The sequence below is a fragment of the Schistocerca americana genome, chromosome 10, assembly GCF_021461395.2.
Source record: "Schistocerca americana isolate TAMUIC-IGC-003095 chromosome 10, iqSchAmer2.1, whole genome shotgun sequence".
Classification (NCBI taxonomy): domain Eukaryota; kingdom Metazoa; phylum Arthropoda; class Insecta; order Orthoptera; family Acrididae; genus Schistocerca; species Schistocerca americana.
This window is the reverse complement of record NC_060128.1, coordinates 194,870,880-194,886,821: the sequence shown is the minus strand read 5'-3', so window position 1 is coordinate 194,886,821 and position 15,942 is coordinate 194,870,880. Positions and strand designations below refer to the sequence as shown.

At 42.1% G+C, this 15,942-nt stretch overlaps 1 protein-coding gene across 1 annotated transcript in view; it reads right to left on the bottom strand.

Annotated features, from left to right (window-relative positions):
• Positions 1–15,942, bottom strand: part of LOC124552384 (histone-lysine N-methyltransferase 2C-like) — a 434,288-nt gene that overhangs the window by 404,562 nt on the left and 13,784 nt on the right. The window contains exons 3-4 of the mRNA XM_047126647.1: positions 7,485–7,668; positions 1,809–1,940 (exon numbers count right to left, since the gene is read on the bottom strand). Coding sequence (XP_046982603.1) covers positions 1,809–1,940; positions 7,485–7,668 — 316 coding nt within the window. The remainder of the gene's footprint in view (positions 1–1,808; positions 1,941–7,484; positions 7,669–15,942) is intronic.

The window sequence follows — 15,942 nt, the reverse complement described above, 5'->3', positions numbered from 1 at the left end:
AAGCTGTCTCCCCTGGAATTTACAGCTGTGACTGGGCAAACTTTTTAACCTAATGGCCAAACTGAGTGAAGATATTTCTCTACTGTTTAACAAACAAAGCAGTAAAACACTTCAGCCATTAGTACAGATATTTTCGCTCATATTGGTAATTTATTTTTTTCCGTGAATTTCCTTTGAATCTCAAAGTTGAAATTTATAATGAACTCTGAAATCATAAAGGTCTATTAAGTGTAATTTTCAGATTTTTATCTAATCCCCTAACAAAGACATTGCAGGTCAAAGAATGAAAACATCCAAAAATGCATTTTTTTTAAAAAGTGTATTTTTTTGAAGTGTAAGCTTCTCACCATTCATACTCTAAATAACTATACTTTGTAGTGTAACAGCACAAAAAATATTAACATTAAGAAATTACTCCTTCTTTGGAAAAATAATGCTCAATATTTCAGTTTTTTTATTAGCAATCATTAACTTTGAGCCATTACAAATATATTAAGAAATACATACAGCTATTCCAGTGTGTGATGAACTAAATGCTTCTTATTTGAAAGGTCTGGGGCAAGCCATTACCGAATAATTTAAAAAACTGCAGATGCTTGTAAATGTGAAAGAATGCTTGCAGCCTGAAACAAAAATAACTACTGTTTCTAAACGATAAAAAAAAAAAAAAAATTTTTTTTTCTTCCGAGTCCACCAAACATGATGGAATTCACCCAGCATATATCAATTTATTCTGAGATGGTTAAGCAACCAGTGCTGGACCACTTGGTATGGATTGACCCAAAAGTGCACTCACACATGTAATATAGAAAAATAAGTAGTCACTCACGAATTTCTTTGCTGTTGGAACCAGTAGAAACTTCCAGTGAGAATGTTGTGACAAAAATAATGAAACTAATCTCAGAAAATGACAGATTGCTACTTACTGTAAAGAAGACATGTTAAGTTGGAGATAGGTACAACTAAAATACACTTACATAAAGCTTTCAGCCACAGTCTTCATCAGTAAAAGAGAGAGGACACCATTCATACACACAAGCAAGTACACCTCACGCACATGTGACTCCAGTATCGCGGGCCGGAAGGCAGAAGGCAGTTATCACGCGGGATGCAAGCAGCAGTCTGGAGGGGAGGAGGGGGGGGGGGGGGGGGGCACAGGCGCTGTCTAGTGAAGTGAGCAGGGACTAGAATGCCAACAGGCGCAGCATTAGGAGGTTGGGGGGGGGGGGGGGGGGGGGTATGGAAAAAAAGGAGCAAAAAAGGAGAGGGGTGGGGAAATACGGGCAGATGCATTGGCAGAGGGCGGCAAATAAACAGGGTTTTTCTATTCCTTTTAGCCTCACCTCCCCACTGCACCTGTCGGCAATCTGGTCCCTGCACACTCCACCAGACAGCATTCATCTCTCCTCCCACCAGCACACTACTATCCCTTCCCCTTGCCCGTGTCCTCCAGATTGCTGCTCACACCCCGCGTGAGAGTTGCCTTCCGGCCCGAGACGCTAGAGTCGGCGATCACGTGTGCACGAGATACGCTCGCTCGTTTATACGAATGCCGTGTCTCTCTCTTTCACCGATAAAGGCCGAAGCCGAAAGCTTCGTGTAAGTGTCTTTTAATTCTGCTCGTTTGCAACGTGATGTGTCTTCTTTACGGTGAGTACTAATCCGTCTTTTCCTACACTGATATTCCTACCTGGAGTTTCCACTGTTTGAAATTAATTTTGGTAACGTACAAGACAACTAGCAAAGTGCACACCACGAATCTTCTGACAGTGTCACAGGCCGGCAGTAAGACCTGCAGAGCTACGTACCACTGCTCAGGGAAGTAGGGTGGCTCCTCGGGCAGTAGTGCCTTCTCCGTCTCGGCTCCGGCCCCGTCTCCGTCTCCTGCCGGGCTCGGCTGCTCGGGGTCGCCTTCTCTGCTGGGAGATTCTTTCGTCAGACTGAAAAAAAAAAAAGTAAATGCAAGAGCTTCGGCCGCTTTGAAACACCTAGACTTATTGTCAACAATTAGTCTACTGGCACTCCACTCTGCTACGTACGTTTACGGCTGTTTCACCTGGCATCGGTATTTTACTGTTCTGCGACATTCTCGTACTTTGCGATACGAACTAGTACGAAAAGCAACTATCGGTCTACAACGAATACAAGTATGTCGCAATATTAATTATCTGTATTGTAGGTAATAATCACGAATCAAACTTTCTTCATCAGTATTCAGACTCACTCACGGCTGCCGATGTAAAAGCAGTAGGTAAGATACCTCACAGCTGTGTGTCCTTTATTGCACCACAACCACAGTCCAATTACAATTACTCGATAGCTGACGTCTGTCACTCGCCACATCGGCTGCCGGCTATCATTTAGTAATATGTTACACACAAACGTGGCGGGCCACTTGACAGATGCTGTTAATGTGTAGCAGAAAGTAATGTCGGAAGCAGTTGCCACAAAGTACGACAGAAATGCGACACGCTATCTCGACAGCTGATTTAAATGACCAGTGAGTGAACTGCAGCAGACGACGCATATTCTGGCCCCGAATTTAAACTCGTGTCCTAACCTTACCACGACCTCGTGATGTGCAATGTATCCGAAAAAATAGCTGTTAACAATCAGTGGTACAACTGAAATTACAATCAGTTTGCTCGTGGTGATTAAAGCTAACCACTACGAACAAACTCGAGATATAAAAATTTCAGTTTCAGCATAAAACCAAACTTTAATTTCTCATTGTCATTCGTCGGTAACTCGAAACTGTCCTCACACTGGCTACACGAACTGCCACTCGACCAACCGACGAGCAGTCCTGCTCGACACTCGGCTGTAGATTATAGTTGAAGCAGGCGGGTTCCAAACAAAAAAGAAACGAGAGGAAGAAAAATAAGTGCAAATAAAAAGGTCAATATGACAAAAAAGATGCGGTATAAAAATTACATTTAAATCATTTAACTGAATAAAAATAATAATGAAAGTCTTCTGACCAAATTTAGAAAGAAGAAAAATTTAACAGTATTTCACGAGATCTGACACTACAACCTTCTAAAATGACAAGTTATTGTGCCGATCACTGTGCTACAGTACTACGCTACGTGAAGCTGTTCCATTTAAAACTCTGGTACCCCAGTAACAATGGTGAACTGCAGCCATCAAAACTCTGGCTTCACACAATGTCGTGCGAAATTTAAATAATGTAAGCCGATCTCTGCGATTATAAGAACTGTATACTTGATGCTGAGTCACGTCTAGTGTGGAAGTATCCTGTGGCGTTCGGTTAGTGCTGTGTATGAAACACGTGTCTATTGTTAGCACTGATGTTTGTTTGTGCGAGGGCACTTGTGCGCACACCTCTGTGTGTGTGTGTGTGTGTGTGTGTGTGTGTGTGTGTGTGTGTCTCAGCCTTCTTCAGATGCACCAATCAAATATTGTGGTTTTTGACAATGCAATTTATGGTTTATTTTCATTTTGTTTTCTCGTTCACATTTTATTGTTGCAGTATTATTCTGCAGTAGCAGGGTACAGTAATATCCTTTGTTAGAGTATCCATTCTTATCAGTCAATAATTACAAAAACTTAATTGAAAACTAAAACAACGAAAAATTCCCAGAATTCTAAAAAATTCCCAGGATTTTCCCGGTTTTTTCACGGATGAAAACATTCCCAGGTTTTTCCAAGATCTCCCAGTTGTCCCGGGTTGTATACATCCTGTTCTTAGCAGCAATTTATTTCAAAACAGTAACTTCCAGGCTTTTGGCTTCTGGCACTAACTTACTGTTTCTGGAATTCAGGAGACCTTTACCTGGCTCAATTCTGTAGGTTGTAAGTTTCCTTGGAAAATTTCCAATGAGCTGTAATACATTCTCACACTCTGTAATGTTAGAAATGCTTATGCTAACATCAATGTCTTTCCCGTCCGAGCAACATCAGGTGAACATTTATATATTTTTATTTCATTATATTTAGATTAACTTAATTTCAACATAGTCACACAATGTTTGTCTTCTATTCCACGAGGAGTTTAAGACACGATGACAATGTGGCACTGAACCTCTCTGTCGAAGCAGAGTTTCACAGTGCCAGTTGCTGACATACAAATAGCGACCCCAAGAAAATAGACTTCACACTATCCAGAGCCTCACTGTGCTTTATTACAATAATTAAAAGTAACTGAAATAAAAAAGCTTTGTGTTTGAGCTTACAACTGATGTAATGGAAATGTTTAATCTCCATTAACAGCTGGCAATCATAGACACAGTCCATTCAAATTAAATATATTTGTATTGTATACTGTCAGAGAGGAATCAAGTGACATACAGTACAACCCAGCTTTTACGTTCCCGGAATTAACATGTTCGCGCCGTTAACGACATTTTTTTTATCGGTCCTGTCAAATTTCCTACGCCCACAATATTAATTTGCACTTGATTTTCCGTCAACATATTTATGGAGAAAATATGATGCTGGCATAATTTTGGCGATCCAGTAGTGCTAACAAATATTAGGTGGTTAAGTTACTTGACACCATGGCACACTATTCAGCAGATCTGAACGGGTAAACAAGTAAAAGTGGCGTGCCGTATCTCCCGCAGCTGCCCAGCTCTACGTGGCGTGTTGGCTGATGGGAGTATATAACTAGGTTCGTTCGAATGAAGATATCCTGACCGATCACAACCGTTTACAAACTGTCTCTACTGCGCAAATGCAGTTTCGAGATCGTTGTGATCGTCGTGACACCTTTGTCAAACCGTATTTAGTGAGTGGCCATGTAGAGCACTAGTTGACACTGTCATTCACTTTGTGTTGCTCAAATGATTTTAGTGCAAACGCAGCGCCGGTTATGTATTGTACTCGTGCTGAGCAAAACTGTTTCGAGAATTTATTCTCGTTGTCAAGTCCAGTATTTACGTATGTATTTTTTGCAATGTTACACAAACAACCAATGTGAGTGATAGTTTGCAAGTGTGTGTGGTTTTCTACATAACTGATAACCTGATAACCTCAAAAAGGTGCAGAATAACACGTGTTCAAACACCGTACAGAAGACTTATTTACATATTTGCACTTGACAACGAGAAAAAATTCTCGAAACGCATCACGCTAAGCATAAAAAAATACGTAACTAGTGCAGTATTTCATTATTTAAATAATGAATGACGGCTGCAGGCTTTCCAAAAACATCGATCGTGATGTTTGAAACTACGTCAAATGTTTCTACTTCCCAGACGGTTATCAGCTCCAGTTACATCACTAGTTTTTATTAGCTAGCAGACCTTTATTAGATAATAAAAACGTCACTGACAAGTCTTTTGATGCCTATTATGTACATACATCTAAAGTGATATCCTATACGTAACTTTCACAACTTAAAACATTATTTGCCACATTTTACATTTTCCCGCATTTTACACTATTTTTTTTAAGTCGCCTGAAACGTGTAAAAGCGGGGTTTCACTGTATTAAACATTCAATTAGCTACGAAGTGAGAAGAATTGTCGGAAACAAATATGGAGGAATTCAGTGTTTTTATTTCACGTACATTAAATAGTTTATACCGCTCAACCAAAAGTTATTGGAACTTAATCAAAGTGAGAATATTAAATATACTGACTAAATGTAATACCCATCAACATAAACTACTTTTAAGTACGCTATTGGCTCATTATAGTCATTGTTGATATTAAACCACAAAATCTTGTTTTACAAGCGCAAATAATAACCTGTAAAATGGTGTCATGTTCTGAGCTTAAGAATTGCGAGAAAAAGCTGCAATTTTTTTTTAGAAAAGAATAAGTTAATAAAAAATAAAAATTTAGATTTGTGTTTTTCATAAAGTTTCCTAAAAAGTCAGATGCCGATAAACTGACAAATACACACCAGCAAAAAGAGGAACACCTCGAGTCTCAGTATACGCTACCTCAAAATCGTACAGCATCTGACTTCGAGGCAGCCTGCACCATTCCCATAAGCACATATGTTGTGGTGACAGCCAATGTCGTGTTTCGAGGTGTCCTTCGGTTGTCGTAATGCAAAGTGTTGTGGACAACAGGTTCAGTGTCCACAGAGACTTAAACTCCAGCCTCCCCCAATGCTTATCGACCCACCACATGCAGCTGGACACAGTCCTATGTCACAATCTCCTTTGACATATTTATATAATCAACTCTTTGTGATGCCAGTTGTTAGCAGTTCCAGAAGAGTATACGCGCAGAAAATGCGTATGCTATTAAACATGCAAGTCATCAACTCATAACCAAAGAGTCATTAAATGCATTAAAATTTCTTCATTTGTAAAACTAAATAACAAGTTCTTAAGAAATGCAATACTTAATGGGGTATTGTTGCAATAATCTAATATATTAGCTTCCCTTCTCAATAATCCATAGTAATTCTTCTATCCAGATGTATTTCTTTACACAAATTAAATTTCACACTATAACCATTACACGAGAATTACGTGTGACAGCACGACGAGCTCGCTTTAGAGCGCAACTGTTCTGTGTGAGCGATGATACACATAAAAAAGAAAAATAAAGCAGACTAAAAATTATGGTCTTGTACTTTAATTTAATCCATGACTGGATGGGGAAAATGCCACACTGTAATTTAACAATATAAGAGGATATTTTGGCTCAAGCACTCTTATAACGGTGATCACCTTAAAATCTCATCACATAAAAGCAAGTCAGATTCAGAAGAACGAGCTTCTTTCTTCAGACAGACACGATCACAAGAATACGAGTAAAAGCAACAAATCACTTCGTAAACAGAATGAAAGTTTCTCCGTACTCAGTTGTCTTCCCCAGAAGTCACCGCACCGGCACCAGTACAATTTGCTGCACAGTTCAGCCAGCAGCCGGCCTGCTGTGGGTTACCAGACCCGCTGCCACCATTTCCGGCAGCTCGTCTTTCAGTATACCACGAGGAACGAGAACATCATTCGACTCGACTCAACTACCCCAGGTTTAGATTAAACTGCGAGCCATAAGCCCACCGTCGATACACAAAACCGGGCAAACATTATCTGTAGCCCACCGTACCACTGTACGTAACTGCTGTGCAAAATTAGTATATTATCTGACGGACTGTCTTATATAATGACTGTGCCTATTTAGGAGCTACAATGAGTGACACTGTAGCCAGGGTTGCCGTTTATAGCACACTCGCGAAGCTACTGAAGAAATGGCTTTCCTTATTTGTAAATTGCTTGTTCAAATCAATTTCGTATTTGGTACTGTGCAGCAACGTATCAAGTTCTTCCCATAGATCACGACAGAGAATTACCGACGGAAGAAACCGAGTGTGCCAGTTACCACCCCTGAAACATTTCGTAGCTTTTATGATGAGATATTTTTATTTTTGTGACTGTGTGTACCTGAAGATGGAAACTTGTTATTCTGGAAGGCGCAAGCTGTAATGTGACGAGATCGTAAGGCGATTAACGTTACAAGTTTTACGTAATCCCGACAGCTGCAGGCCAGTTCACATACCTCTTCCACCTCTTGAGTTTGATGCCCAGGGAGTTGCGCCGGCCCTGCCTCTGCGTCGTCCTCTCCTTGTAGGGCGGCCGGCCCCTGCCGCGCCTGATGTTCAGCGGCTTCCCGGTGAAGAACATCAGCCGAGACTCCTGCACCGGTGTCGCGGGGACGGAGCCCGAGGAAGCCGGAGACGCTCCTGGAAAAATTACGGAATGACACTACTCCGATTCCTACACTTTACTGCTAGCACCTGTACACGACACACTACATCTTCCCACTTTTGTACGTACGAATACAAGTGTGTATTTCAGGAACTGGTGAGGAATTACAGTGATTTCTTGGTAAAAGAGAACACAGGTGTTACTACACATCAGCAAGGTAATTTTTCATGCAAAAAGCACTGGTGTTCTCCTTTCTTGTGGTCCTAAGTGATCTTTATTATATGGAGGGCATGCTAACACCATCTGTACCGCTCCAAGAAGAAAACTAGATTATAATATTAATTACCTATAGTTTATGTTGCAGTGTGCAACTGAATAAATGAATTTTAATATGTTGTGCTATGTCAGGGTGTACACATGGACAAGGAAAAACAATTCCCGGATTTTTCCCGGTTAAAAGAACATTTTCTCCCGAATGAAAACACATTTTTTCCATGTTAAGAGGCAGTACATTTTTCCTTGGAACTGTAAACCTCATCAATTCTTTGAGTGGTTAAGGTTTTATATAGGCGTATAGAATTTTCCGGCACTTAAGAAAAGAAAACTCAGGAGAGGGGGAGGGGGGGGGGGGGGACACGTTTTGGAAAGATTTTTGATGTGCAGCAACATGTACACTGCATATTTTTGTATTACCAAAGTATAAATTCAAATTCCACCAAACACCGCACGTTACTTTCTGAAAAATTGAAATCGAGATTGCGATGCACTTTCGTAGCCCAGTCGTAGGTAATGTCACGTGATCTTGCCAGCCGATGACAGCGGATATTCAGAGCGTAGGACAGCTGATGAAGTCAGCCAATAGCAAGATCACACAAACAGAAAAAGTTAATGGTTTAAATTAACACACATAGTGTTGCTACAAGAAAAGCAAAGCTTTAACATATAATATTTGTCTCTAATGTTAATAAGCTGCAAGAGAAGCTAGGATTTCACATATAATGTTGATCTTTTCTGCGCATGTTACATTTTAAGATACATCACACAAATGTGGCAGTAAAATTTTTAGTAACGACACAAATTTGTGATCTTCTGGACTCGAAATTCTTCTAAATGGCTCATCATCAAAAAGTATATTTTTAAATGAGAGTCAAACGCTTTGTAAATTAAGAAATTCATCGTACATTCACACACATAGTTCAACTTGTGCAAAAGGAAATTTACTTTGAAAGTGAGAGTAATGCTTTTCAAACCACCATTCGCAATATTTTCCCGCGACCTGTAGAAATAGGTCCGTTTCAGCAGTTGCCGGAGCGCGCCAGATAACAGGTGTCACCGCGCTTGCACAGCTACGATGATGCAAGAAGCCCGTATGTTCATACGTGTAAAACATTAAAAGATCTTATATTGCGTCATAAAAGAAACAAGACACCAGAGGGTTCTCCAAGAGCATCAGAGTTTCGTGAACCATACTAAAATGCATAATTCGGCTTAAAGGGCACATTCGTATGTCCTGATTCCCAATGAAGTAAGCCTCGACCTGATATTAAGCTTTACAGTGTGGTTTTCGAGATGTTAATTTTCTTGGAGTACCAGTCTCATGTTTGGTTCTTTATTATGGCATAATGCCATGCGTGCTAGCAGATGGAAACGTGCACTTGAAATGCAGCGAACAATTAGTCAATAGTGTGGAATAAAACACTTTGTTTCAAATACATTGACTGCCTCAGTGGAAAAGATTAATAAAAGCCAAATTTCTTTAGAAAACTTACAAAAATAAGTTCATTGTTCTGCAAGGCAATTAATGCTCGACTGTCAGAAACGTGGAAACAAAATAAAATATGAAACTAATAACATATTTTAGTCTTCCGTAATTATGTGACTCTACTTTAATTCACTTGATAGGTCCTGGCCACAGAGATCCATTTTGTTTTCATTTGACATGAGAGCAGTAAATGAAGAGGAAACAGCAAAATCACTAAATGTAAACATGACTAACGTGGAGACTACGCACTTTCTCACTATAACTCGGACTGCTCCGGGCATCAGCCCCGGATCTACAATAGTTCCGAATTGGTGCAATTCTACATAGTGACCCCCCCCCCCCCCCCCCTGCTACAGACCCCCTCTTTCCCTTGAGCATATGAGATGGATATCAAAAATTTAAAAAAAAATCGAATTTTGAAAAATATGTTCATTTTGTAGTGCACATGTTTTTGAAGAGTCTAATACATAAAACATATGTGTTCAAGGAAATGTAAGACATTTGGTTTTATGTGTGCCAAATTGCAGTGCCATGCCTCTTCACACAGCATTCTTCTATCACACGTCACTGTATTTCGCTCTGTGGAATTGAAACGTGTATATTTTGTAATGGATGCCATCAAATTATATTCAGAACAGTGGAAGCTAAATTGTCCTGTGGTGCCTCTACTGCTCCCAGTCGGACAGTTTGAACCCCCCCCCCCCCCCCCACCAACTCCCATCTCTCTTCTTTTTCCTTTCCTTTGATTAAAAAAAAACACCACCACACGCAATTAATACTGGATGAGATTATTTGTTATCTGGAGAACAAGAACTCTTAAGAAAATTTACACTCTTTATTGTCTATTAGCTAAGAGCTTGCTGTTTTGAGTGACATACAATTTAAATTCCTTCAATCCTTAGTTCCTAGCTTTTTTCTCTCTCTAATCTTGCTACAGCTTTACATGGCATGCTTTCCTTTCTGCAAAAGACTCTATGCCTCACCATAGTTCGTCAAATGTTTCGCTACATGAAAAACTGAAATGTCGTCGTCTAATACTGAAAAAGCTGTTAATACAAATGTACCCAAGACTGATGTGGTTTCTCGATCTGATTACGTCTATTTTGTCACTGTCTGCTAGATAAAACAAGAACAGCCTTTATAATATTTGGCACAAATGGTCATTTTCATAACATCACAGAATATAATTCATGAAGTACCAACATGAAATGCCTATTAGGCATACCACACGCAAAAAGCTTTAAAGTTAGGAAATAGTCTCACATTTCATTCATACACTCCCGTTTCTCAAGCATGAGATTAAAATGTAGTAGTACAAAATTTTTATGTAAATGTGGATTTGTCATATTCTTCCATAATTGTGTGATGTCCCCATTTCTTCTCCTTCCTCGTTCTAACAAGCAATCTTGTCATCAGTAATTCTGTAACTATCCCAGCCTCTGTCAAAACTTATTCGCCGGTTAACTGCACTAACCCTTGCTGAATCACCAGTTTAGTTATGCCGCGATTATTGTCAGTTAGGCATTGTTACGTGTTCATACAACATGTTTTCCAAGCTACTTCCAGAACAGAACATAAGCAGCTCCTAGCCGAAGACTGTACAACTGGCCCTTACTAGTGTAGTGATCTGACCAAAAATTTTCTGTCAAAATTTCATTCTCTTGGAGACACCGCGAAGATAATATGTAATATTTCTTACCTGTTATTGCTGTTAGACGTTTATACGCACTCTGGTAGTCTGAATGTATGGATTTTGTTAGCAATTACAACAACACTGATCATTCGCAAACCCAATCAACTACATAATCAGACAGTGACTGGCATTCACCCGTTCGGCTTTATCCTGCTCAGCTCGTGTTGCTCCGTCCCCTTTTGCTTGTGGGGAAGTTTATTTCTAGATGCAATGAGACATCACGTACACTATGCATGCATTCAGAAATCAAGTTAGAATGTGTTAAAAATGTTCAAAAACCAACAAGGATGTGTTTCAAAATCATATGAATTAATCGATAGACCAATGTGCGCTGGATGCAACCTGAGTCGGATACCTCGGTTTGCCACCCCCCCCCCCCCCTCCCTCCACTCCTAGGCCTGGGCCTGTTACATGTGCGTATATCTGGCAGCTTGGGCACGCCAGTATAGTCTTTCCCGGTAGCATCTAGCTGCTTGCTGTGATTGCTCACACAGCCAACAGCCACATTTCTGTAGCCAGTAGCAGGAGAAGGTACTACTCATACGCAACTCAACTATGTACGCGCATGAGTCGGCTCATAAATGCTAGAATGAAGCTAATGTAAACAGTTGTGACATATGCTCATTGGAGGCAATTTGTTGTTATGAGCATTGCACTATCTTCCTCAGGCCTTTGACACATTTTACTGTTGGCAGACACTTGCATGAGCACTGTCTTTTATTGTGGTATATGGTGAATTTCTTTTGTAACTTGAGTTTTATTTTCATTTTTTTTTCTCTCTTTCGTGTTTTATTGCTGCAGTATTATTCTGCAGTAGCAGGGTACAGTAATATCCTTTATTAGAGTATCAGTTCTTACCTGCCAGATTACAAAAATTTAACTGAAAACCGAAACAATGAAAAATTCCCGGATTTTCCCGGATCTCAAGAGTCGTATACACTCTGTATGTGGATTACACAATTCATTGAAGTTTTCAGTGGCCTGAAATATGTAAGGGATGTTCAAAAGGAAAGGTACAAAACAACACTCTGGATATAACTGAAGTCTTTATTCAAAAGTGATCACCAGAGACCTCAGCACAACTATCCCGAAAGATTCCCCGTTCTCAGAATTCCTGTGGCTGTGACACGAGCCAGTCCTCTGCTGTGTCATACAGTTGTGTCGTCTGGTTTGAATCACATCCCCCCAGAGAAGTATTGTAACAGACCAAAACTGTCTGGTCTGTAGGGTAGTTGCTCAACCTGCTCCCACTTGAACTCGGCCATTACACTTTGTGCGACCACAGAGATAAGTGGATATGTATTACGGTACAGTAGAATCACTCCCTCCGTAAGCAGTCCAGGTTGTTTGCTCTCAATGGATTTGCACTGTTTTCCGTGCACAAGGAATTTGATGAGTTTCGGACCTCTGATGTCGAAAGAAGACAGCGTCGACTCGCTTGCTGATGGTACGGCTTTGTATACTTCAGGGGGAGGGGATGATGCACATTTCTTGTCCCTCAATGTTTCACTAAGCTATCCCAAAGTGGCCTAAGCAAATTTCAACCAGTCTGGTTGTTACAATGTTTCGTACCTTTTCATTTCAACACTACTTATATGCATATTTTGCATACATGCTGCACTTCTAACTTACACTTTCTTGCCTGACATACGTTTCACCACTGGCGAACGTGACCTGCCTCTACAACTAAAAGCATTTCTGAACACAGCATATGCACCTTTCCACCATGTTGTTACACTTTATTTTCTGTAGTGTTATCAATCGTATAATGTTTTTGTGCAGTACAATGTTTATGGGCAGTATACGGCCAAGGTTTATATAAAGAATGTTCGAATGAAAAGGTACGAAACACTTAGAACAGCCAGACCAGCTGAAATTTGCAAATGCCGGGTTGGTTGATTTAAAAGAGGGGACAAGGGACCAAACTACGAGCTCATTGGTCCCTTGTTCCTAATAAAACAATTTCCACAAGTGTGAGAATAAAACAGATGAGACATACAACACAAAATGGAGAGAAAGGAAAAACCATGAGAACAAAGGAAAGGCAATGAACACTAAAAGGAACAAAAGAGGACATGAAAACAACAAAGTGATGCTAGAAACAGAAGAGAGTAAAACAAGAAAGCAGATCGCAGTGGCTGGCCAACCACGAGAATAAAAAGGAGAAGCCTGTCGCTCTGCAACATATTAAAACCTCCACCCTAAAAGCACTAGGGTGGATGACACAGAGGGACAAAGGACATGTGCTAAAACTTAGATCAAATGATAAAACCCACCCTCACGAATAAAACGTAAAACTAAATCAGCCGATGAGGCGTTGTCAGATAAAACTAGTGGCAACGAGTCTGGTAACCCAAGATTTCGTCGCTGGGCAGTGAAAGTGGGACCGAGCACTAGAATATGTGCCACTGTCAACCGGGCGCCGCACCGACACTGAGGCTGGTCTTCAGGGCGCGGGAGGTAGCTGTGGGTCGCCCAAGTGCGGCCAATGCGGAGCCGGCAGAGGACAACTGATTCCCTGTGAGAGTCCTGCAGGAAGATTTGCACACGTTCGTAGTCTCCTTAATGACACGCAGTTTGTTGTGAGTACTGTTATGCCATTCCGTCTCCCAAGGCCGAAAAACCTTGTGGCGTAAGTCAGAATGCAGCTCAGGTTCAGAGATGACCATCTCCAGAAGCGGTTTCCGCATAGCCTGTTCGGCCAGTTCGTTGCCTGGGATGCCGTCGTGTCCTGGAGTCCACACAAACACCACTGAACGACGGGACTGGTCCAGGGCAGAGATGGACTCCTGGATGGACGCTACCAAAGGACGGTGAGGGTAGCACTGGTCGATAGCTCGTAGGCTGCTCAAGGAGTCAAGACACAGACGAAACGATTCCTCGGGGCACGAACGGATATACTGAAGTACACGAGATATGACCACCAGCTCTGCAGTGAGTACACTGCAGTCATTGGACAAGGAATGCTGTTCAATATGGCCTCTGTGGACAAACGCAAAGCCAACATTACCATCAGCTATCGGGCCGTCGGTGTAAACTACTTCAGAGCCCCTGAACACTTCAAGAATTGAGAGGAAGTGACGGTGAAGAGCCGCAGGGTTAAGGGAGTCCTTAGGGCCACGTGAAAGGTCCAGGCAAAGCTACAACATGGAAATGTATATGAATGGACCTCTAGGAGAGGTGGTACAGGCAAGGATTCCAGTTCAGACAGAAGCAATTGCACGTGAACCGCAATCGTTAGCCCTGACCTGGGCCGCCTATGCAGGAGGTGAACCACCATAGTTGAGAAAAGAAGACGGTAACTAGGATGTTCAGGAGACCTATGAATGTGTGCAACATAAATGGCATGCAGTCGTGCACGTCTGATCTTCAATGGAGGGACTCCAACCTCCACCAGTACACTTGTCACCGGATTCGTCCTAAAAGCTCCTGTCGCTAGTCCAACTCCGCAATGGTGCAATGGGTCGGGCAAACAGAATGCTGAGGGTGCCGCTGAACCATAGATCACACTTCCATAATCGAGGCAGGATTGAACGAGGGCTCTGTAGAGCTGCAGCAGCATGGAGCGATCTGCACCCCAGTTGGTGTTGCTCAGGCAGCAGAGGGCATTGAGGTGCTGCCAACACATGTGTTTAAGCTGATGAAGACGAGGAAGGCAAGTCAAACTAGCATCGAAAACCAGACCTAAGAATCGATATGTCTCCACTACAGTGTGGATTGTCATTAAGGTAAAGTGCTGGTTCCAAGTGAGTGGTATGACGATGACAGAAATGCATAACAGACATCTTCATGGCGGAAAACAGGAAGTCATGGGCTAGAGCCCATGACTGCGCCTTGTGGATGGCTCCCGTTGGGCGATGCTCAGCAACACCAGTACCGGAGCAGCCGTACGAAATGCAGAAGTCGTCTGCATACAGAGAAGGTGAGACGCAGGGCCCGACAGCTGCTGCTACACTGTTAAACTGTTAATGACCACTAAAAATTGAGACACTCAATACAGAGCCCTGCGGGACTCCAATCTCCTGGATACGGATGGAACTACGGGAGGCACCCACTTGGACACGGAAAGTACTGAGCGACAGGAAGTTTTGGATAAAAATCAGGATTGGGCCCCGGAGGCCCCACTCGTACAATGTGGCAAGGATATGATGCCGCCAGGTCATGTCAAATGCTTTACATAAGTCAAAAAGGATGGCAACCAGGTGTTGGCACCTGGAAAAGGCTGTTTGGATGGCAGACTTGAGGGACACAAAATTATCAGTGGTAGAGCGACCCTGGCGGAAGCTGCCCTGACATGGAGCCAGCAGGCCAAGTGACTCCAGGAACCAACCCAACTGCCGACAGACCGTATGTTCCAGCAGCTTACAAAGGACGTTGGTGAGGCTGTTGGGCCGATAGCTATCCACACCAAGTGGGTTTTTACCGGGTTTGAGCACCGGGATGATGGTGTTCTCCCGCCACTGCAATGGAAAGATGCCACTGCACCAGATCTGGTTGAAGATGATGAGGAGATGTTGCTTGTTGTCAGATGAGAGATGTTTAATCATCTGGCTGTGGATTCGATCAAGCCCAGGAGCTGTGTCAGGGCAATGTGCAAGGGCACTGAGGAGCTCCCACTCTGTAAATTGCGTGTTATAGGATTCACTGTGGCGTGTAGTCAATGAGAGAACTTTCCCTTCCAGCTGCCATTTGAGAGCACGAAAGGATGGGAGGTAATTCTCTGACGCAGAGACTCGAGCAAAGTGCTCGGCAACTGCATTTGTGTCGGTAGATAACACACCATTTATGTTAACACCGGGGACACCTGTTGGGGTCTGGTACCCGAAAAGACGTTTGATCTTTGCCCAGACTTGG